At 37.3% G+C, this 25900-nt stretch overlaps 1 protein-coding gene across 1 annotated transcript in view; it reads right to left on the bottom strand.

The window, feature by feature from the left end:
• The window catches only part of ERP44 (endoplasmic reticulum protein 44), a 56050-nt gene that overhangs the window by 6000 nt on the left and 24150 nt on the right, over positions 1 to 25900 (bottom strand). Inside the window, exons 4-10 of the mRNA XM_065628550.1 lie at positions 22714 to 22829; positions 12435 to 12619; positions 11890 to 12005; positions 7506 to 7563; positions 5991 to 6107; positions 2125 to 2236; positions 1515 to 1656 (exon numbers count right to left, since the gene is read on the bottom strand). Of these exons, the coding sequence (XP_065484622.1) occupies positions 1515 to 1656; positions 2125 to 2236; positions 5991 to 6107; positions 7506 to 7563; positions 11890 to 12005; positions 12435 to 12619; positions 22714 to 22829 (846 nt within the window). The remainder of the gene's footprint in view (positions 1 to 1514; positions 1657 to 2124; positions 2237 to 5990; positions 6108 to 7505; positions 7564 to 11889; positions 12006 to 12434; positions 12620 to 22713; positions 22830 to 25900) is intronic.

Here is a 25900-nt window from a genome sequence, read left to right as displayed (position 1 = left end):
TGTTAAGAAACATAACACGAAGTCTAAACTAAACATCTCTATTTCCATTTAAGAGATATTAATTTATTTTAGGGCTTTTTCAAAAGTGACAATAAAAAGGGTGCTTTCAAAATGCAAATATCCCACTATATTTTTAAAGCACTAGCATGTGCAGTGAACTTAAACCTCCCAAGAAAATGGAACACAGGGAGAAAAATAGTCACTATCAGAGTTTCCATATACATAGCTTTAGATATTTGAAAACCACTACTTGAGATACATCAAACAGAGACTACAATTTAAGAATAGGCCCGTAGAGAATGATGGGAGAAGCTAGGTTTGAACGCTTCTTCAAAATGTGAACATTTCAGGTACAAAAACGCCTGCCGGAATGGCAGAATTACACACAGGGTTACGTTCATATTTCATGCTAAATTGGAGCTTTGAATCCTTGACTTTGACAAAAATGAAATAGCCTGAGCTTTTAAAATGGGCAAAAATTCAAGTTGCAAAGCCCAGGCATCTAACCAGGACTTAACAAGTGGTGTACGTGCAGGTGCCTTCTTTGAAACAAAAACTGGAGTTTAACACACAACCTCAAGACAAAGGTGGAACACTTTTGTCATGCTGAAGGACCCTGAAAATAACATTTACACATCTTCAACTGAACCAGGGGAGAGAGAACATCTGCTTCCAAGGCAGGACAACATGAAGAGATAGGCTGATGTAGTGGGATATCAAAGTGGCGTTTCGCTTAAGGACCCTGATACTCCTCTCTCACATATTTCAACCAGATAACATGCTGATGATCAGCTGTTTTCCAAGCTGCACAAAGAAAATTCTGGAAACCCACACAACAAGGATTTCTATGCCAGCTTTCCAGGTTTAGTCTAATGCAGGAAGGCTGGAATTGCACAGCAGGAAAAACCGAACCAGCAAGCTGGGAATTCTTCATGATGTGTTTTATAGTAATCATTGCATAACACAGCACTTAAACATTCCATGTAGTACAGGGTGTTTCAAAAACATGGACCCAGTTTCAAAGCACTATATTTCACAATAGCAGCAACATGTTACAGTGACATAAAAATTTGCAAATGGTTTAATGAGTTATCAAGTTTTAGTAACCTTTTTATAAATGAGATCTATAATAAATAAATAGACACAGTGATTTCAAATTGGGTCCATCTTCTTGAAACACTGTGTATTTTGAACGTTTTAAAGCTAATTGATATATCTAGATCACCACTAAAAATACCAAATGCCTAACTACTATGGAAAATAGCAAAACTTTCAATTCAAGAAGAGCAGCATCTAAAAACTTCATGCGAGATTCTCTTCTTGCATAAAGCAATGCAACCCATTTAAACAATGACTTCACACCAGTTCATATCACTTTAAGGCTCTGACATTGAATCAAGGGAGCCTTACCTATCCCAGATTTCACCATCTTCCTATCACAGTACTAATTAAAATAGGAGCACATCTTTTCCTTTGTTGTTCTCAAATTAAAATGCCCAAAGAGAAATACTTACGACAAGTCGCTGAAGTCTGGAAAGACATACATGTGCTTAAAGCTGTCAATGGCAATAACCGGGCAGTCTGCTGGAGTCTTCTGAATGTGGAGGAGTGGGTGCCTGAATTTATCACAGTCAGCATGGAGGAAGTTTATTGTACCTTAAAATTGTGAGCAGACAAAAATCCACATTAAGATTTTATTATTATTATTATCATCATCTTGAAACCCTAACCACTCTCATAACTATTACGAAGGTGGAAATACTAGATAGGTAGAACACACAAAACTTGAAAATAGATTGAAGAAACTAGCACCACCAAAATAACGGATTTTTCTTACAGTGCTTTTGGCCACAATATAAACTGAAGTTTTGTTTAATGGCCTCTCAAACTGCATTAAGCCATTTAAACAAGTAGGATTTCTGAAACAGTTACTTACTAATAAATCGTATATCTATTTTAATAATTTCCAGAGGAGTCGGTCCTCATTGTCAAAAGTACATAAAGCCCTTTGGTCTCAAGAGCTTTAAGGCTCAGATTCTGTGTGGCCTTTGCTTCCACTCGACTGAATTTGCCTGAAAAATATTATACCAGTAAAAACAAGAGGTAGTAGGCGTTCCTACAAACCTTTTTCACTTATTAATTGTCGTGCAACCTCCTGTTGGAATTTCTCTAAACTCTCCAAGTCATCTTTCATGTGGAAAAGTATGAGAAAAGGAAGGCCTTCTTCTGTCAGTTCCTGCACAGAAAACAAATGACAAATCTCATTTCTTCCATTTCTTAAGGACACTTAAGTAAATGATTCCAGTAATTTTCAAGTTCATTGAGATCTCCACTTTAAAAACAGCTGAAAGAACAGGACTAAAGGTGTTAACAGCTGACCCTTCATTTAAGATACTTGAGTGACATTTAGCCATGTTTTCTTCCCTTATCATATACAGCACATAAAGGATGAAGGTTTTTCAATATTAGCATTTCCAGAAGAGACACACTTGCACTGGAATACTTGCTCGAAAGAAATAGCCCAATCCTGAGAAAACACATCTTCATCGAAACAGCAATAAGGCCTGAACAGCATAGTATTAAGTGCTATGAAAAGTTGAGGGTGTATTCTAGACCCAGTCCTAGCTTGGTTCATGTAGTAAGTTGGTATTTTCTTAGCATAAGACAATATTAAAAAAATAAAAGAAAAAAAAAAAAGAGAAGCTAATGACATAGCTCTTTTGCTAGTAAGTGCGTCCTGACTGGTCATCCATATAACACCATTATTAAATTCACAGGCTAGTATAGCACTAAAATTGTTGAAGAAATTAAAACCTTCGTTAGACAGGCAAGCATTTTTGCAGCCCGAGTGCCTTTTAAAGATCTCTGTCCGTGGACAGGTAAATGTAAGAACTCCTTGAATAATTTATTTGGGATTTTTTCTTTTACTCAAAACCCAAACAAAACACGAACAACATGCATTTTCTTGCTTCAAAAGTGATTTTTAGGCACATTTGAACATCGGCTCAGCTCGCCAGAGCCTGACTGAAGAAATAATAACTTCTCATCTAACAAATCCCTACAGTCTTGCCTACCTTTCATTTGCACAACTGGTGCATAAGTGCTGCTACTTCTTTGATTCCACTCTGTATCAGAATAAAATCTATGCTTTTTGAAAAAGATCGCGCTTATTCATTCTGCCAGCAAATAAGAGTTTCTTCAGATGTTTCTGATTTGAAGTAAGTTAGAAGAAATAAGTAGGCAGGCAGTTATGTTGTGTCCATGAAATGACTGTCTTTTTCCCTTCAGCCAAGTCTAGCAGGTAAGTTGAAGCTTGGTCTTTCAACAGCAGATTGCAAAGATCCTCCGAACTTCAGTGCTCTTGACAAAATCCAAGTTTTCCAATCCATCCCTAAACGAACCACTAAACATATTTGCTCATTCTCATTTTTACACACATGAATTCAGTTAGGTCTCAGCCTCCTCCCCTATTAGAGGATGGAAAAAAAAAAAGTCTATTTCGTACCACTACAATTATGGCTCCATTTCCTCACTCACTTCAGGAGATACATCTCCAGAGGGAGAACTCCCAAACTGAGCTTGGTGCTCTGGCTCTAAGCTCCCCTCCTGCTTGCAAGCAGCTAAAAGGACAACCTCAGCAAGTCATATTCACAAGATCAATTCACCTCCCAACAGGTTGTTAGGACAGATGGCTTGAAAGCCTTGCCAATCTTGGCCCTAACTTGTTTCTATAAAGTACCTCCTTTTGTTTGCTTTTCTATTGCAGCTTTCATAGCACGTTTTACACACAGCAAGTGGAACAGCTATTTCACTCGCTTTGGACTGCCCCCTCAAAAGCTCCCGTCTCATCTGGCACTAAGAACATCAAAAGATTTTTCATTAGATGTGACCTTCCTGCATTACTTCTGTATGCCTTCGAGAAACTTTTTACCCTTTCAAAAACTTACAGTTCAGCAGCATCATTATATGAATACAATGAATTGTGTGGTCTAACATAGAGCTAAACAGACAGATTATAGGTTAAATGGTGATTTCTTCTGAATAGTATTACTGATCCCAACAGCCTTTTCGTGTCAAGTACAGAGACTGTCTCTTGATGGACAATCTTCTCAAGCTGAAGCCCTTGCTTCAGAGTTCTATTACTACGTGTTGTCTAAAGGCACGGTGATGAACTCTGTTCAGATTGGACATCTTCCCGGCTGGCCTGCCCATGACACTTGTCAGATAATGAAAACATTAAGAAAGAAAATCAGGAAAAAAAACCCCTACCAGCAGTTTACAGAGGCAAATTTTTGTTTTAAAATTGAATTTAAAGTCTGTGGTAGAAATTTTTGTCTTTACCTTTATAGAGCATTCTAGTACCATAAACACAGCTTAACAGTCACAGCACTTCATATTTTTACCCTGTAATATTGTGCAGTATGCATTAAGACCCCATTCAAACACCATACAATCTCAGCAGGCAGAACTATCTCCATTTTGACATGTTTAAATTTGTTTGGGTACTGGCAGCACTGAAATTTTTAAACAAATGTTGCTAGGTAAAATGTGACATAGGAATTGTAAATCCCTGCCTAAGTAAACAGGAACTGAGGGTTGAGAGAACAACCAGAAAAACCACAACACAATGTGGTGGAAGCTGAGAGTGATGAACCTTGGCTTCTAAGGCTCAGAATCCAGTTTCGCCATGGGAAAAGTACACAGAAAACCTACCACACGCTTCTAAAGATGTTAACATGGGGCATCTTTTACATATTGAGTTGCAAACGAAGAACTAAAATTTGTTTAACTAACAGAACTTTCCAATACAAGTTGGTGGGCTGGACTAGAAGACTGTACTTACACCATTTTCTGCATCCCACCCTGCCCCTCCCTCTGTCACATAACCTGATGTGTTGTGTGCACTCAGAGTTACCTACACTGCAGATTCAGGATAAAAAAAAAAAAAAAGTGTGCAAACTGAGACTGAATCATATGACTGATTCTTTGGTTTCTGATCCAGTGTGGATAACATACTGCAGTTTGTTACAAACCTCAAAAGCACTCCTAGCAGATGCTGTGGCTACGTACAAATACTCTTTCTGACATACCACAAACTTGCTAAGTTTCCAAAGACTTTTTTTTCCTTTTGGTTATCTTACAAATAAATATATATAATATTGGAAACAGATGGAAGAGGAGTAAGTTATCAAAGGAAACAGAAAAGCATTGAAAGAAAATAAGGATAACGAGATTTTTAAAAGCAAACCCCCAAATTCGCATTACAACTAAAAGAAGAAACCCAGCAGAAAGAACACGTGAAGCTAAAAAGATTAAGAAAGTACCAGTGCTTAAACACAGATTGACTGAAGGGGAAAAAAAAAAAAAAAAATCATATCCACATGCTTTGGAAGCTGTTAATACCATAACGTTTTTCTGCTACTAACTTTAACATTACATTTTAAAAGCTCATTATAACTAAAGGAGAGTTCACAACTATTTTGCTCTTTCAAAGTGTCATGGACATGCTGACATGGATATTTTCTACCCTGACTAGAAGCATTTTTTCAAAGTCTTAACAGATGCAAAAAAACTACTTAAAGAACGTTTATCTATGGATCTGAATTCAACATTTAGTCATGACAGCTGCATAAATAATATGTACCTATTTTAGATAAATAATACAAGTTACCCAAGGTGTCACACACCCATACATACATACCAGCACACACGTTCTTTACACACAAGTGTCCACGCTCTGCAAATCACCAGGCATTTCTTATGCAATCTTTACGCGTGATTGTAACTTCTTATTTTGATAGTGTATGAAACTACTACAAATCTGCCTCCAGTGAATTTCAAGTCTAACCAAAAAGCTCCAGAAGAAACAAAAGACATTATCTGACAGGTGTTTTCTGCGAAAACAAAGCACGCAGAAAGTTCTTTGGCATGGATTAGAGACCTTGAAAGAGACACTTTCTCAAAAGTAGAATGGTAGAAAAAATTCTTACCTCCCCATTTTCAAATGTAATTTCTCGAACTAGTGGTACACATTTATCTTGTGTCCATGCATAAATCAAATCAAAATTGGTTAGCGAGCCTAAATATACCATATCTGGAGCATTTTCCTGTTGAAAAGAAAAATATACTAGTTGAGAAACAGTAAAAATGACACTGCTACCTTCAAAGATTACCCACCTGGCATAAATTAACAATATCCATATAAATACTGAAAGCCAATCTTATACCAATATTCAACCTTTGTGCATGCAACATCTTTAACTATGGTAGAAAACTACCACCATGATCATTTATGTAGGCAACTCCACTTTTTAAGACAACTTAAGAAGAATTGAAAAGATACTTTGTTTCCAAATTAGCGATGCTTCAAATAAAGGCTATTTAGACTTCTGTTAAGTTGACAAATAGTTATCTCCATACCTAAAAAAAAATCTATTTAGATATAAACTAAATGCAGATACAAAGCTGCTTCATGCTGACAGTTACAAAGATGCACTAAAAAACCCCTCCTAGTGTCCTACAGGACTTGAAGCTGATATTTTTACATTTGCTTTGCCAAAGAGATCCAAATAAATAATAGTCTTCCTTTATTTACTAGTAGTTTTAACTCAGAATTCAGTGCTGCCATCTTTTAATGTAATCACATTTTTGACTAACATGAAGTGAAGCGTGTCTTCACAAGCTGTGGCCATGATCAAGCACACCTTAGTTCAGAAATGCCATAAATTAGGTAGCCTAATAAATTCTGGGTTTGCAGAAAAAGGTTTGAAATTCCCTCACCCTTAGTTGTTTGGTGTGGTTGTTTTGTTTGTTTGTTTGTTCCCCCCCCCCCCCCCCCGCAAGCAACTCTTTTCATACACTGAATTTGAGAAAGAAGCAGATTTTCAGATATTATGTTTCTAAAAAGCCATTCTTGTAGATTTTCTTCTGTACTGAATTTTCCCTCAAGTAAAATTCAGAGTTGTTAACATACAGTTTATTTTACTAATTCCTTTTTTTTTTTTAATTAAGAAAACAGCCCTTAGCTCTTGTGGGCTAAGACACACAAGACAGGCAAGTGACAGTCAGAAATACTTAATTGTCACTTGCTTTGAAAAATATGTGTACCAACTGTTGAACTGCATATTTTCAGACTTCCACAGAACACAAAGTTGATCACGTTTCTAAGAAAACAAAACACCCACAAAACCCCGCTACCCAAACAAACAAAAAATAATCACAACAACAACAATATACACCAAAACCAAACCAAAAACGTTTCTGGACATTGACACTTAAAATGACAAATACAGGTTTTGTGCACTTCACTGGCAACAAGTGAGACCGATATCTTTTTCACTGACTCAGAAACACTTGTGCCTATGACCCTATTTCTCACATTATTTAGTGAAGTAAAATTAAGGTTTGAGATGCAGTAACATGCTGAATGTTCTGAGTACAGTCTCCATTTGTTCATATTCGCATATAATGACAATAAGCAGAATGAAATACATAGTTACACTTACCCCTGGTGGCTTGTAGATTACATTGTCTCCACTAAATCTCTCTGCTTTTGAAACAGCCCTACAAGAAACCAACCAGTAAGCATGTCTTGGTACAGACAAATAAAATAACTGAGATGCCTGAAATTATATTTCAATTTGCTATACTTGCTTTTTTTTTTCTTTCAAAATTTGAGAATTAAAATCCTTCATCTTTAAAATAAACTGTAAAGTGACTCCGCAGAAACTTGCCCTGGCTTGGTAAGAGAGCATTAAGGGAGTCAACAACACACGTCCCTAAGATTAGAAGTGCGGACTAAAGGCATTGAAGTGATGAATACCAGTACAATTTTGCATAAGAGACCATCAGAGAAGTAGGTTAATGAATTAATATAATCATGTAAATTAAAAAAAAAACCCAATACCTATTCTTAAGGAAGGAAAGGTGGATACTTGTTTGCATTTATTCTTCCTGTTCTATTGTTTACACTAGAAATTTACATCTTATCTCCCCTGATAAAGAAGGGTTTTGAGGTGCCCTATCGGCACAAAAACTGAGAAAATGGATTGCAAATAAGCCCACACTGTCCATTTTACCCTCGAAACAGATCTGGAGTGTACAAGGCACATGACACGGTTTCTGACCACCAATGACAAGGTATGTAGGTATGTGGAGAACACATGCAGCTCCTCCTTGGGATTCAGCTTACTGTGTGTTACCTTGGGAAGTTCCTCCTCTGCCTCTGGGGTATCTTGTGGTTCCTTAATCCCAGTCACAACAGAGCACCCTGAAAGCTGCGAGCTTCTACCCCCCCAATTATTATCTCTTATCCAAACAAATGGGGACAGCCATGCATCCGATACAGTAGAAAAAATAAGGGAAAAAACCTCTCAACTAAAATAAAGCCCTTCACCACCTTCAGACACCAAAAGATGACTCCTCTCCCCTCCCCTCATTGTTCCAACCTGTTTTAACTCATGCTGGCAAGCCAGAACTAACTGGTTGCATATGCCTCAAAAGAGTAAAATGAGCTACTGATTTCTTTTCCTTTTAGCATAAGCTAAAACAAAAGCATGGCAGCCTCTGGGAAACATTAGCTAAGTGTTCCAGCTTCTCCACTAATAGTATCTCTTCTGTGGACTCAATAAAAGTATTGGTGAAGACTGATTAAGAGATGTAAAGGGGAGGGGGGAAAAAAAAAAAAAAGAGAAATAAAAGTAACTGAGTTTATCACACTGCAGCATGAGATAAATCTTCCAGGGGTCTGAACAATTTTAGAGGGTCAAGAAAAAAAAAAAAGACATCATAAGGCTTAACTTGAAGTACCTATGCTTTATTTATTTCATTTGATCCAATTATCCTTTTCTTATCATATACAAAAAATGTCTTGCATAGTATTTTATACCTATCAGTATTGGCACCGGTATAGAGATGTGTATTTTAAATTGCATTTTTGTATTCCAGACATGATGACTACTCCCATAATGTGAAATGAGGCTTCTTTGTGACCATCATCACCAAGTTAAACCACTTGCATCCCAGACAATCCTTCACTGAATAAGAAGAACGTGAAGACATAGAAGACAGCTGCCCAATCACTGCTTTGTGAACTGATAATAATCTATAATGAAATATATGTGCTAGGGTAGGCCTGTGGTGGAACCCAAAAGGTCCTCTTCTGTGTTCTTCCACTTCAGTAGCTGCAGTTGTGACTGATTTCTTTCAGGTAACTCAAAGTGGGGATATGATGTGAAAATCCCAAACACCTGAAGATACACCTTTTTAAAACAACTACCAAAAGGGAAACACTTCAGTTTGCATTTTGTCTCTTCTTGAAGAAGTAACAGAGACAGTGAACAATGCCCTCGCCATATTTGCTTGATAACATAAAACTCCCTACATTCATCACTCTCTTCCATGAGTTACCTACAGTTCAGAGCCTTCTGTGATAATAGTATTTTTTGGCTGTTTGTTCTGGTTTTCTGCATTTGGCTTCCTATGCTATGGCTCAATGGCACAAGGCCGTTCTCTTCCAGGTCTACATATATTTCAGATTTATCCCTCCCTAGTTCTACTTCTAAAATCTACCTCTAATGATCTCTTCATCAGTATCCATCCTCTCTCCTGCTTACAACTCTTCTCTCATTAACCTTGCTGTGCAGTCACCTCAGTCACCACAGAACTGTAAGAATCAGCTGATTTAAGAATAGTTTGATCTGCAAATAAGTACCATTAATGCGGTTTAAAAAATAAGCTGTTACAACTACCTAAAGCAACGATAATTTTGGCATAGCAGGGAACAGTTCTGCCTTGACAGCAGATAGCGATTATTTTTTTCCTGTCAAACTGTTCGTTTTGAGTTTATTTTAGCTTACTAGAAATTTGACCATGACAGCTCATGCCACCATATACCTCACAAACCCTACACCTTTTGAACTCTGTCCATAGCAAAGCCAAAAATCCCTCCCAGGAGCTGTTAGGATGCCCTGTTGTCAGAAGAGTTCGGCTGATCAGCACCAGCTCCCCATGAAACATTTTGTTATATATAATATGAATGGAAAACGCTATTATATAGTCAGTATCTCTCTCAGAAGTCTTTTCACATATAATTTTTCAGGAAGCTTGAGAGCCACAGCCACTCCGAGATCGAAACATTTAGTTTCCAAAGCTGCACTTTAAAACACTAACAGCTCCAGGCTAGAAAATGAACAGGAGCCTGGAGAAGAGAATAACGACAAGCTTGCTGTGGAATCTGTAGTTACATGGGCAGGTTACAAACAATCAAACTCTGATCTGTTTCATTAGGTTTGCTTATTGCTTATATCTAAAAAAAAAAACCCAAAAAATCAAAACCCCATAGTAACTACTTCAAGAACAGTGTCCAACAACCAAATACTAACATTGGTGGGAGACTATTTCTCATCATATGAAGTTGACAAATAGCAAATCAAAGGCAAACAGAACCAAACAACAGGAGAGAAGATCTTAAAGTATTGTTCTCTTACTAATGACTTTTTGAAAAGCATTCCTGAAAAGAATGAAAAGTCATATGGGGGGTTGAAAAAATAATTTAAAATTCTAACAACAACTCATATTGTCTGCCCTCAGAACAAGCATGGATACGCTCGTCAGAAAACATTTAAGATACTGGCCACTCTTTGGGGACAAGACTGACCTACAGACCACAGATTTATAGGATTTGGTTATTCTCTCACAGCCAAGGCTGCTTACACAGTCATAGGATACCTAATGGGGAACTGAAGAAAAGCCACGTCTAGTCCTGCACATGGTAAATACTCCCTCCTACCCCCAAACTTTTTTCATAAAACATATTGGAAGCGGCATCAGTGACTGACAAGAGATTTTGTTCTAACAGATGAAACGTTTTCTACCTTGACATGTCCTCTCAGTTTCTCCGCTATTCTTCACTACATCCAATTCAGGAAAACCCTTAGGACAACTGCATATGGTATAAGAGTTAGTATAACACATACAAATCCCAGGGCTTGCAATGCCCAATCACTTTAAAATTTGGTGGTGCTGGCACATTCGACAGTGCAGAAAGAATCTATAATTGCATTTTATTATGTCACTTAAAAAGGGAATCACTCACTCTCAATTTATTATTATTCTTCCAGTGAAGATCTTTTAATATTTTAAAATATTGCTGTAAATCTGCATAACAAGGAGAAATTTGAATTTCTGTAGGTTGTTCGGCTAGACTCACCCTATGTAGCTCGTCACAATGCAATTGCCTTTCTAAATGCTTTCTAATAGATGTGCAGTGACATAGAACTCGCATGAAACAGACCCAAGCACAGAAATCAGGATTTTGGAACCGGGTCCTCTCCCCCAACATCAAGAGGAAATGAGCAAGCAACTACTGAACTATTCTTTACAGGAAAAACAGGCAAGAAAAAAGCCTACAAAAAGACAGTAAAAAACCCTACAAAAAAGGGTAATATTTGGAACAAAACAAATTTAAGGGATTGCAAAAAAGGAGTTACTCAGCCTGCAAAGCTGATAAAATTTTGCCAAAATATTTTCAAACTAGTTTTCTCTATTTGCTCCCTCTCTCTCCAAAGAAGCAGGTTTTTGGGACACAACTATCTAGCATCCCCCCCAAAGCCTCCCCAATTAAATTTAAACTATATTGACAAAGAGTGAAAAAAAGAAAAAGGAAGCAAAAAATGAGAGCTGAATTTCACAGCAAAAATTAAGGCTGGGAGTTTTTTCCTCCTGTCCTTCTCTCAGTGTATTTATCTGTTAAGGTCTAGTCTCTTCAGTTACACCACACTGAAAGTATTAAAGAAGTCTATTAAAGACGCCCATACAATTAAATTATATACAACTCATTAACACAATTTCAATAATGAAGTCATGCAATCAACAAATTTTAAACCTTACCCAAAGGCAGACAGGAAAACACAATCATCATGCAAAATATTCGCTACTCTTTCAAAGGTTCTGTAATTGTCAGAGTCTTTTTGCTCAAAGTATCCAACAATATTTCTTCTGCTGCGCTGTAAAAACAAAGGTTAAATTATAACTTGCCTTGAATTATCAAAGACTATCATTACTCCCTAAGGATATTAAATACGGAGGTGCCACTCATTCAACAGTCAATAACTGTGCAGAAGTTCTTTCTTTTCTGCCTTTTCAATATTCAGAAGCATCCTTGTGAATATTTTTCCAGTGAGGAATATTAAATGTCAAATATAACATATAATTCTTTCAAATGATTAAAAGTAAAATAAGTAATTTGGTAGGGGATTTTTTGCAATATTGGAAATGTTCCAGTTTTCCACTCAGTTTAAAAAAAGCACTCATAACATTTCTGAATGGAAAAAAAGAAAAGTAGTAAATATGGACTTCAAATACATGTTTAATCACTTCAACATTAAAAAAAATAATAATAATATATTCAGAAGGAATAAAATGGAAAGACTTACATCGAGAGAATTTATTTCTTCCAAATCCTGGACCTCCCGAATCGGGTTACTCTTCTGCTGCCTGATATAATCTGCTATTGCTGTCACAGATCTCTGGCCCCTGTATTCTCTCTTCATCATCATCCCATTCCGGAAGAGTTTCAGAGTTGGATATTTGCTTATCCTGTATCTCTGAGCTATATCCGCTAAAAAGAAATTAAGAAAATAAATCCAAACCCCTACAAACACAGAAATATACTGAACATGGTATCTTCTACATGTATATGTGTGTATTAAATGGAACCTCCCAACCAGTAGTTCCACATCTTTAAACAAGAACAAACTAAAAAAAAAAACCCAAACACCACCATAGGGGAGAGAACTGATATCAGCTACAGTATTTCTCACATGTACTGATCTTCATTAAAAATCATGACCAAAATCTGGGGTAAGTAAAGACTTGACTTCGTCAGCTGCACTCATTTAGTACTCTTCCTATGAACAAGTAGGAAAGCCAATTTAAGAGCATAACAAGACCATGAGAAACTTTTAAGCTTGCCAAATCTCAGTTAATTAATCCACATGAGAAGATTTTAATAAAATAAATCATGTCCTATGTTTCTTTAAACTCACTATGATTTTTATCTCAATTACAGTGCTGGAAATATAATGTCTTGAATTTTAGAGAACGTGAACACTGTGCAAAATATTTTTTGAAGGTCAGAAGACGGCTGTTACAGTTCTGAGCTGTTCTGGTTTTAAAAAACACAAAAATTCAGGTTTCTAAGTTAAGGCAAACACCTCTCTGGTCAACCAGCACCAGCATTCCCTAGAGACAGTTCATCATTCACATCTATACATGCAGCTCAGCTTTCTTCCAGACTTGGACCACACAGAGCTTTACACAATAAGGTAACGTGTATTTGTGTTCATCTCGCGTAAGAGCATGACCTATTTTCACCTTCGTATAACAGGTCCACTATTGAAGGTATTTATTCGTGAGACTTACAAATGTAAAAGAAGAATAAAAAATGAAAAGAGGTTTTATGGTAAAATTAGAAGAGCAGCAAAGAAGAAGGCTGAGCAGAACCAATAAAGCCCGGTTTCCCATGATTGTGCATCCTGTGCCCCATATCTTCAACCACTGCTAAGGCAATAATCCGCTTCTTTGCTACACCCCACCAGAGGACTTCTAAGTGTCCCTTGGTCCCTCTTCCACTTCGGTTAATCCCTGGGACACAGCAAGAAGCACTAGTTGTTGCAGCCAGTTCTCAGCTACACACTGATGAGGAAACAGAATACAGGACCAGCAAGCGGTTCATGATACACCACGCAGGATCCACCAGCCTTCAGTTTTTACAGCAACCACTGCTACAGTGCAGAAATTGGTTTTGTGCATCTCCGATATTCGTCAACTGCTTTTTAATCCAAGTTTGTAAATACTCAATAGCTTTGAATGCCCTTCCCTCTTTTGAATGTGGTTGAAGTTGAGCAAAAAGCTTCAAGCAGTTTTTATGAGGAAGGTTTGGAGAAACAAGGTCAGCAGATACACTTTGGATTCTTAGGAAAACAAGACTAAAAACAAACAATAAAGAAAAAGCATGTAATGCCAAGCAGATTTCCACAAGCACTTTCCTTTTGCTTTCTTTAAATTATGCTCTCCTGTTCACTCCTTCCCTGGAAATGTACCTCAAAACAAAACAAAACAAAAAACCAACCTCATAGCCCTTGTGAAAACTCGGTGTCCTCTATTACAGAGTGGGATGCAGTTTACCTAAATCTCAGTTGTGTTTGTACCTAAATCCAACTAAATCCCAAAATATGAGCAGTCTGCCCACCTTCCAGAGCTGCTTAATCCTTTGAGGTGACTTGTTCCAGTCAACTACACCACCCTGTTTTCCCTTCTTTTCTTTTCCCTTCTCTTCTTTTCTCTCTCAAGGAAAGGAAGAAACGGTGACCTTCAACAGACGGATCTGAAGGCAAAGAAGTTTCATCCAGGCATGCACATCCTGTCACTTTTCACTCACTCCTCAGACACTTGAGGTGACCTGGACCGGCCACAGCAGGAAGGCAACCAAATGAGGGTCCATCAGCATATCTGGCACAGTACTGAATGACATACCAGCTCATCCTTTTTGACAAGAATGTCCTTTCATCTCAATTACATATTTACCACAAAGCAGATTTGCTTTCTGTCTTACGCTTACTTTTTTTTTTTTAAAGAGAATGGAGACAGAAGTTCTCAAAAACTATTATTTAGAGGCAGTTGCCATAAGCAAACTGCTGATACCAGGCAGCTAACATACACCTCTCAGTCGCAAGCGAAAATTAAAACCTTGTGCAGCAGGAAATAAGTCACTCCCCTATAGAACTGCACCTGTAACCGTTCTCCAGCACATAAAGCTCTCCACCTCTTTTGGACTTCTAAGAGATAACAAAAAATCTAAATAGCCTTCTGACTGAAGAACCTTAAATTAAAATTACTGATGGTTTCACTGCTGCTAAAACACTACTAATCTCTTGCAGCTTAAACTACTGAAAACAATCTTTGTACCAGCTGCACAACTTAAAGCTACTCTGCAAACTGAAAACAAAAGGTGCACAGCAAAGGAATAAGAACCAGGTCTACACCACAAAAATGTTCCTTAACATCCCTCAAACCAGTAAGCTTCAAAAGTTTCACCACCTAAGGCCAGCTCCTAACAAGCTTTGCATCACTATAAAATATCACAGAATTGAGTCGATAAATTTTGACTAAGAAAGGACTTGACCTGTTTCCTAAATATCCCAGAAGAGTTTCTTAATGCACTAATTACAGTTAAGATTAAGGGTAAGACATTTTACATCCTAAATTCAGAGTACCTCTATTTCAAATTAACACAAATTTCTCACGGGAAGATACCAATGTATTCATCATTACGAGTATTAGATCTTCCTTTAAATTCCATCACTTTTTAGTTGAAGTACCAAGAGCTGCCTGCAAGAAGGTAGCAAGTACAGCAGGGAAGGAATCACTTCATATTTGCTTGGTGGAAGACAATGTCAGCAAACTAGGTATTTGCTGCCCTTCTCTCCTGTTAATAGAAGGACCTTTGGTCTGACAGTACATCCGTCTATCAAAATTTGATCAGGGTCTGATATGAGACAAGGAGCACTACATATCAAGGTTTCGCAGAAACACATTGAGATCGAAGACTGTTAAGAACTCCACATCAAGAGAACACCAAAACTACATTTTTTTTTGTCTCACAACATGGACATTTCCTTGAGGTCATTTCCATGGTTATAGAAGGAGGCACAGGTTGCAGAATGGGCATTCAGTGGGTCTTGAAGGGTCTCCGAGATGGGAGATGGCAGTTCCTAGGGATGGGGGATCTTCATCAAGTGCTGAAGTTCCGTAAAAAAATTAATGGTAATAAAATGTCCACTGTCAAGTCTGAATTCAAACATTATTTCATAAGTCAGAACTTGCATGCTCTTTGCAAATTACACTGAGATTCCATGAATACTGGTATTTGAACTAACACAGAGAAATGACAGTGCTACACAAGTAAGTATTTGAAAACCATCTTTTCACAAAATATAAAATGCAAGTACATGAAAAATTGTTTGAATTCATTCAAATGTCAAATAGAGTAAACCTTAAATGCTTCATTAAGTCCTGGCATTTGATACAGGTATAGTTAGCATAAGCAGAGCAACTACAAAATTATATTCCTTTTAAAATTGGAAATACACAATGCAAATACATGGAATATTGTTTGAACTCATTCATAGATCACATTAGTTATAGTAAATCCTAAATTAAATTTTAAAATATTTCCAGACATTCTCACTGCCCATTTTCTGATGAAAAGAGGTATTAGAAACAGATAAGGGTAACCTACCTAAAGGGAAAAAAAAAAGTCTCCTGGCTACAACTTTACATTTTCTTCAGGTACTAAGGTACCTAAAAGGTACAAACCTCGGGTTTGTATTTTGCCCAATTAATCATTAAGTCGCAAGCCTATGCTATGTCTGTGCTACCAGAATGGTTTCACACTAGTTATGATGCAAAGCTACTGACATACTTGATCATCTTCTTGTCTTCTACAAATGAGAAATTTCAAGCAGAGCAATGACTGCTGAATTGGGATGATTCACTGCTCCCTGGTTTGCATGCATACCTGTTGGCATATGATGATTTCTAAACTGCCCAGACTGACGACTTCTATTTATTCTACAAACTCCAACAGGAATGTCTTCAGTCACTCAGTTCTCTTCACAGATGCACTGTAGTGATACTTCTCCTGAACTACTGAAGAGAAAGCAAAGCTGCCTCTTACAACAGGAGTGAGATAGCAGCTTTTACTGTTGTTTTGAAAGAAACTTTTCCATGAAGCCTGACATTTATACCCTTGTTTTCTAAGACAGTCTCCCACATCATCTTCTGAGCAAGATTCTACAAGAAAATATGCTTTGTGAGCTATCATTTGTGATCCAGATCTTTATTGTCTCTCTCGCACTGTCAGCCACCTTTCTGTTGCCTAAGCATCATGTGTTCCTCTACTCAAAGGAATGCCAAACCCCATTTTTTGGGGGTGTGCCAGGCTTTTCACATGCTGCATACACACATTACCTGAGCTACAGCTTCAAGCAAGCCCGCAGCCTGTGACTCAATCCCCAGAACGCTTCAGACTCCATTGCTCTTGAGTTAACACCACAACACACCGTCCAAAGAGTTCAGCTATTAATAGTATATCAGATCACGTCACCAAGAATCTCAAGTGCACTGTCACTACATTAAATGTACAATGAAGAATATGTTGAAAAACTGCACCAAGACGCACTATATTGAAGTAGGCTCCCACCTACAATGTAGTTAAGAAGGTCCTACCCACTGAAGGACCAGGAACATTTACAAGGGTTAGGGTATCACCCCACCATCAACTCAGTCCACTGTCTTAATCTTCCAGGGTCATAATTCATACCATTACCAAATAAATATTTAGATTTTAAGTCTACAGGACTGGCTCCCAAAAAAAAAAAATCTATTCACCACATGAAGCAATTCACAGGCTGAACAGAGGACTACAACAGTCTGAAAAATTATCTGGAAGAAAAGTTCCAAAACTCAAACCCCAAATAATTTCTCCAAATACTCATACTGTCCCTTTTTCTAAGGAGGGTCTTCATGTTGTCTGAGGAAGAGGTAGCACAAATCCAAGCTACTGCATTTCCTAATTTTGTTTTTACATGACGGTTATAGAAGTTGCATAGCTACATATATCTATATCTTGAATTTACTGGATCTAACACTAATCTTTCAGTGCCAAATAATCTCAACTCTTCCTCACCCTTGCGCAATACCTTCCATCTCAAAGGTAAAAGATTCCTTCAGCTGTATATTTGAAGCTGGGACTACCAAATGAGTATTCTGCTTGCTCACTTGAGATCAATCACATCTTTTGAAGTCCCTCAGGCTGCCTGCCAGGGCACACTACAGATGAGAAATGAAATCTGTCTTTGATAGGTGCCTTTTTACTTATTATTCCACAAGCTTTTTTCTCTCCAGATCACTTAAAAAGGCCTTTTTGCCTCCTACTTTCCTACATATAGCACTACATTCACATTATTGTTAAGAATTTCATAACACAGCATTAGTTCTCCCCAGACAAACTACTCCTCTTGTGACACTTGCTTGCAATCATAACACCTGGGAATATTCATAGGAAGCAGAATTAGAAAGGAACTTGGGAGACCACCTCAATTAGGCATCCTACCCCCATGACTGTGATACTGGTGACTTGTATGACGGATCAAAACAGGTACAAGAAAAGCAATCAATGCTCCACATCAAACTCGGCTACCGACAAGCTGGGAAATAGCAAATGTAGACCACCTTCTGCTGCAAAGGAGCATTCACAACAGCCATGCCTGCCCTTAGCAGGGCCCCATCGGTTGGTATCCCATAACCTTTTCAGACAGGCTGACAAAATGGCTCTCCTGAGGAGAGCCATCAACAACCCCTCTGAATCGCCTCCACTTTTTATTTCATCCAAAGCTAACTCTTTCAGACCGGTATTTTTTTCTGGGCAAAGTGGCAGGAACACAATGAAATCCTCGTGCTTGTTTACAGATTCACTTGTAGTTCATTTATGAACCTTCAAATTTATCGTACTGAGTTACTTTTCTTACTGAAGACACAGCAGCAATACCATTGAGGTGACCCTCTGAAGACTAACACTAGCACACATTACATTACATATTACATTACTAGCACACATAACAGGAATGGCCAGACCCAGAGAGACCAGGAGCTCACTGTACTGAATGAGAATACCACCCATGGACAATTTGAAAGAAAGAACAAGAGTTCCCCCAACAGTCTGTCTAGCAAAGCACTTCTCAACACCCCACCAGAGAGTTGTTGTCTGTTTGGAAGCACAAAACCGTATTCAAACCAGCTACTATTTTTTATTTTTGAACTCAGAAACCAAAGGAAATAACGGTGCAGCAGAATTAAACCCCCAAAATACTTTAATTGATGAGAATTCTGTCCCATAATTCCTAATATTGAATTCATAGAAACTGTTCAAAATACAAACCCTCCTCCAGAAACATGAGTTCTTTTATATTGTAATATTCAATCACAGAGAACAGAAACACAGGAAATCCATGGTATCAAGTGAGTTTCCAACATTGCTGCTTAACATGAAAGATAAAAAAAGCACAAAAAACCCCTACAGGCAAGCAAAAAACCCGATAACAAACCCCAAAAAACAAACAACAGCACCACCAAAACAAAACCTTCCTAATAATGTATATGCAGAAAGGTCTTCTATAATTTTATACAGAAGGTGACTTTTACTATGTATTATACTAGGAATAGAGATGCATAATTTTTAAGATAAATGAATTACTAAATCAAACACATCAAAACCACCAGAGATTTTAACAGCAAACTATGTAGTAGAAGTTAGATATTTATAAGTTATAACAGGATGAGATCTTGGCAACTGAAAGAGTACTTGCTTCACCACATTCACCTTTGGTGTATGTTCCACGCTAGCTTAAAAACAGACTGATGACTTAACTTATGCAGTTCAGTTATAATTATCTTCTACAATATTATAAACTGGTGTAAAATAAAACACATACAAAGGCTTAATGTAGTGTTAATATTCAGATTTTGTATTTAATCACATTGGGGCCTATCACTTTCCAGAAAGACATCTTTATATTGGCTATAAGAGCAGACAGAATGACGGTTTTGTCATTAAGCATCAAACATTTGGCAGTGCATCAATAATTCTCTTTAATTTGCTTTACCCTCAGAAGCTGGTGTGAGCTGTTGGGCCCTGCAGTGTGCTTCAATAACAGTGCATTAAATGGAAAGTACCTATGCCTGGCAGACCATTCTGAAAGCTGTTTTTGAGTGGCCTGAAATCAGCTATTTGGATTCCCTACAGAGTCTTGGCTTCAAAAAGAAACAGATCATTTGTAATGGAAATAATCCACTACCTCTATAACACCATCCTAATATTGAACTACTAGTGGTATGAAATCTGCAGGCATAACCCCTAAATATTGGCATAAACCTTCTAGTGTTGCTAAAAACATGTAAACACATACAAAAATACAAAAGGTAAAACAGGGAACAAAAAAAAGGCAATAACAATCTTGACTCCAACATTTAATAAACTACTACAGCAGGCCCAAGCTGCAGAATATAGTAACATCCACCTTCTTACTAAAAAGCTGCCATTGCATACATTAAAATCAAAGTTAAAATACTGAAAACTTTATGACATACTCAATAACTACGTTCCATGAAATGTACCATTGCTTACAACCTATTAAATAAACAATAGAAACCAGTAGCTTTGCTACTTTAATTCAAAAAGGCAATACAACTTGCAGAGAAAAGACTTGGTCTGTCATTACAGGATTTTATTTTTAATTCTGATATTTTACAGCATCTGCAGCAGAAGTCATGCTCATCTACTTTTTAAATTAAAGACACAAAGAGTAAATACAGTAAACTCGTGGTATTCCAGTAATGAAAAGAAAAACCAAAACTCCTTGCTGCCTCACACTACTTAGCCCACTACACCTGCTCCCAGGGGAAGGAAGACAATCTCTGCAGTTGCATCTCCTCCTTACTTCTCTGTGACAAGCTCTCATGAGCTCAAGTCAATGTGCACACGAGGAGAAGATCAAGCAACAAGCTTCTAAAGTGTTTCGAATACCTGGGGGAGGGGGTGGGCGGGGGGGAAAGTTTTGAGGCACATAACTGCTAAGACAAGAACACCTCATGGTTAAACACTGAGCATCCAGCAGCCCTAAGACTCTCCGAGTTACCCAAATAACTAAAGCTGCAGCAAACAAAATAAGGACTTATGTAAACCTTAACAAACACAGGCTGATTTTACTACAGTATTTTGTGAGAACTGTAGAAAGTTTCACTGTCAATATCTTGAGTCAATGAAAAGATGAGCCAACCAGACTGTTAAACACTGAGATGAGACTTAAGGAGAACCCTAAACATCAAGTAAACTGAAAGCATGAATGTCCTTAATCTCTTCCTCTCGATTGAATCAAATAAATTTGAGAAACTCACTAATGAAAGAGAGAGAATATATACACAACTATATGCAAAAGTAATTTCAAGTATGTAGAGTGACTGGTTTAACACACTGACACAAAACCAATCAGAATGTTTGTTACAACTGCATTGATTTTCTACTTGGGTATTGGTTCCTTAACATGTCCCAACTACTCTGTTGCAGGAAGGCAGCTGAGCACTTCAGAGCTGCTCACATACTCCAAGCGAATGCTGTCGCGCCTTTTTTCCAGCTGAGGCCATAAAGGGTGTCCTATATCTCAGCGATTCAACAATTTAATTCCAGAGGCATTTAAGTTTCCTATGGTCATGAAGTGGTTTTACTGATCTTTGGGAAGGCATAAAACAGAAACTCCTTGGTGACTGCTCACAGTTTGAAGAATCAGCTCATTTTACATTTCAGATACTGAGTTGATACTGTTTGCTCCCTTAGAAGTATTTCTTTTTATGATTGAGAACGTTTTCAAGATCATGAGACAGGTGATCATGTTGTTGGGCAATTACATGCATATGTACAAAATAGAGAACAAAATGGTGCCCATGGAAGATGCTCGAAGTGGACTTACTGACTTAAACCTGCAAGTAAGAATCAAGACACTTCAAACCAAGAATTCTCATTACAGGGAAAAATCCCCTCTAACACCAAAAAATTCAGATTGAAATCAGTTACTTTTCATAGATATGCAATTGACTTTTTTCTGTTCTGTAAGGTTATCTCTCTAGATTTTTATAACAGAGCACTACAACACAACTGTTAGTTCAATGCTAAGTCTCAGGGATGTGCTGCAGAAACAAATTAATAGCTCTGTAGAGTGATGTCTCACATTCCCAACTGTGATCCTTCTTACAAATTAACAGTTTTGTAAAGCCCAAATATCATCAGTATTGGTTAGAACTGAACTTCTGCTGGCATTCGAAGCCACTTGCAACTGTGGAATCACAAACCACTGTAAAGAAACTATGCCTGCAAATGCTGTTCTTCCAGAAGCATAAAACAAAAAAGCTGATCTTAAATTGTAAAAAGCCCCATAACAAAAATCTCAGTGCTATCCATTTGCCTTTCAATGTGTAGAAGATATTCCTTACTTTTTACTTGTTATGGGATTAAAGAGCAATTTTGGGGATTAATACTAGCATAAAATTCGGAAGTTTTGGCATACCGTTTTCATGTATTTCTGGGCAGGGTGGGGAGAGAAGTCAAATACACAACCATTTGCCGGCATGTGTACAAACAGCGAAGCAGAAAAGCTCTGATCCTCTCCTGGCTGTGCAGAAGTCAACTCACAGTCCACCATGACTCCTAGCTGGGGGGGAAGACCTGAACAGAACATCATCTTGATACTGACAAAAGAGGGTTACCCCTTCCTTTTCTTGGCTGTGAAGACCTGCACCATTTGTTGCACTCATGCTTCTTTGACGTCTCCAAGCCAATTCAATTAAATAATCCCAGCCCTTTTTCACCCTGATCAAATGAGATCAGCTGAACTGATATAAACGCAATGAGAAAATAACACTGGAGATTGCCCTGGCAAATTTGGGAAAAGAGGTTCACTAATGTATATAAGCAATTCTCTCCAGGCTAAATGATGGGGCAGGTACAACTACACTTTAGATTACTGTCTAGTATATTCTTCAGTGCAAAGAATAACTTACTGGCAGGACAGTGCACAACAACTTAAATCAGGATTTACTTACAATGCTGGTCACAGTCTACTCTAGCAAATACCACTTGATTCTTATCTGGATATTCTTCTTTAATTACATTAGAAGCTTCCTCAAAAATAGGATGTAGCATTTGGCTGAAGCGGCACCTGCGGATAGAACACAATCATAACTTCAAAATACTAATTTGAAATATTTTAACTGATGACTCAGGGAATATTTCAATCCTTGAAGAAAAAGAAAAAAAAGAAAGAAAAGCTACTGGAAAAGAACATCTACTTGAATCATCCCAGCAACTGAATGGATAAGAACAGGATCAAAAGTAACTTGAATAATTCAGGTAGGAAAATAATTCTACAAGCACATATAGTTCAAGATGGGCCCTCCTGCTTTATCTGCTGAAGAAACACAGTAAACCAATTCTAAGCATTTAGAAAATATATTCTACTCAGAAAATCTGTTCTTCATTTTTTTCTACCTGAGCTAGCCCTGGGGAAGTAATTTTAAAAATACAGTAAGTTACTTAGATTGTTGAGATTCAAATTTTCACCAACAATCACCTTCAAGAAATACCACAGAGACAAATTTAAAAGGGTCAACAATAGAAGCTATAAGTATTATTACATTGTTGCTCAAGTTTGGTAGAATTTGAACATATTGCTATTATAGCACTATAAACAAAGAAAATCCCACAGCTCCCTTCTTCCAGTCATGTCAGATTCTGAAGCAAATGCTCTCTTTTTGCCCGTGGAAAAGGCTGTAGGATTGTAAAGATGCCTTGGTGGCTTTGGGGAGTTTAGGGTAACATTAATGCACAAGCCTATTATTAATATGTCAATAAAATTATTTTATATTCTGTTCTTCTAAACAGATGGCACAATTTTAAATTGAAGACTTATAACGGCACTGTAGAAGTTGTCAGAATGAGACCTCATGGAGCAGACTTACAATAAAAGAGCCTGTGCTGGAGCCCTACTGAAATGTAACAGCGATAGCCTGGGGATGCTGTTATGTCTACAGCAGCAAACATTCAAGTGAAGAGGCAGGTTTTGCTCTCAAGATACAAACAGGCCTTAAGGCCATTTTCTGAAAGAAACTTGACTCTGGGCAGCACAACTGTGTGTTACACATTCACGTAGCACGTATGCGTTACGTGTGGCTTCCTTGTCCCTCATTCTCTCCACCCTTACGGCAGAGTATGTACATCAGCAAAACTGATGTGTTCTCATCCAAAGGTCACGTTACATCACAGCCTGGCAATACGCTGCGGGGTGATAACTGAAATCCTACATGCAATTATCAAAATTAAGGCTGTAATATTTTAAAATTACGGCCTAGTATAAAGTGAATCAACTTGCAAGCATGCACCAATCTTTAAATTCAAAGCAAACCTGTTCTAGAGAGGATTTGCTAACAGTGGGGATTTGCAGAAAGAGCTGTGCTAATAAGGTCCTAAAAAGGGATGCGTGTTACATTGCTATACTACTTTTTAAAATATTGGTATCTTTCCTCTATCACAGAAGTATCAGAACATGCATTTTTAGTTTCCTGCAGCTTGTCATTTGCAAAACCCAAAAATGATTTTTCAACAGCACCACAGACCCCAAGTCTCAGCATACTAAATTTTCTCTCCACAGATTTTATTTCCTTGGTTATCTTAAATAAAACCTTTTGAAGTAGTCCATGATCCACCAGACATCTACAGACCACAAACGCAAAATAACTATCTTAAAGTTTCATTTATTTACTTATGTTAAAAGACAGTCCCTGTAGCATAATTCTATACAGAACACAGAAGACATTAGACCTAGTTTCTTAAGTAGTTACTTAGTTGTACTATCATTATAAAGACATTTCAAACAAATAGTTTATTTGGTGAATTAATGCAATCTCTCTATGGAAAAACTCCATTGGTTTAAATGTGCCTACTATCAATTTAGTCTGTGGTAGCAAATGAACAGATGCAAACTAACTGAACATAAAAAGTCTCTATAAAATGACAGAGGTATGTACAAATGTTCTTAAATTATTTAGATTGGTATAATGTCTATACGCAAAGTTTAAATGAAGGCATAAAAATATCTTTATTGAGAACTTCATTCCACATGAAAAGACTGGGTATGAATTTTTCAAAATCACTTTTTAAACAAACAATTAAAATTAGCCTGCCACTAATTGAATGAATTATCAGTACAGGCAAAGTGTAAATTTTTTGTGTAAAGCTCATATAAAGCACTTGCTATTTCTGGGCCATCCAGTCCTAGATACATAGTGGGATGTGAGAGAATTGAAAGGAATCAGAAACCTAATCACTTATACGACCTCTGATTCTGAAGGCTGATGTTTTATGCTAACAAAGCAAAACAGCAGGGAAAGGAACATTTCAAGTGTAGTACTGCAGTTTAGTTATTGCTTTACATTATAAAGCTTTTTACATCCAAAATTATTTTAATCAAGGAAGACTGAAAAGGATTAATTTTTCTAACCTCATTTTTGTATCAATGTGCACATTAACTTTTATTTTCTCCAAATACTTTTCTGGTTTCTTCCTTGCTAAAGATTCTTTCAAAAATACTACTAGTGGAGCGGAACATAACATTTTAAATGACTTCTTAAACAATTTTTTAAAAAGGCGTCTGGTGCTTAAAGTAATTCTAACAATGATTTCTGCATGGAATTTTTTTTTTTAAATATATAATTTCAAGTAAACAGTTCCTTCTACATATGTCTTTCACAATGTCTAGCCAATCTGGCCCCAAATTCTTTCCTTTTCCAGTTGCTCAGATTTCACCTCTCAATTGTAATTCCTCTAGTTCTCTACTTGGAAGTTCTTCTAGATTAGAGAAGGATTTGATTTTTAGTGTAATTTCATGCCTTTTTTTCCCCAGTACACACGCATGGGAGGAACACAGAAGAAAATGGAAAAATTGAGTATTTTGGACTATCCTATGTTCAGGAGCAAAACCTGAATGAAATCTGTCTTGCTAAGGGCCGGGGAGGGGGAAAAAAACCAAAACAAAACACAACAATTATATAGCATGTTATTCGATACTACTATAGAAGCCTTTTTGCCTTTTTCCTCTGATAGAGCCTTGAATGAAACAAAAGATGGCAGAAGAGGAAGTAATCAGGACATTAAGTTAAAAAAAAAAAAAGGAAAGAAACAGCTTGAAAGCAACATACCACTGTATTTTCAATTAGAAAACTATAGCCAAACATG

This window comes from Caloenas nicobarica, chromosome 2 (genome assembly GCF_036013445.1).
Source record: "Caloenas nicobarica isolate bCalNic1 chromosome 2, bCalNic1.hap1, whole genome shotgun sequence".
NCBI lineage: Eukaryota > Metazoa > Chordata > Aves > Columbiformes > Columbidae > Caloenas > Caloenas nicobarica.
This window is presented reverse-complemented; position numbering and strand designations above follow the sequence as displayed.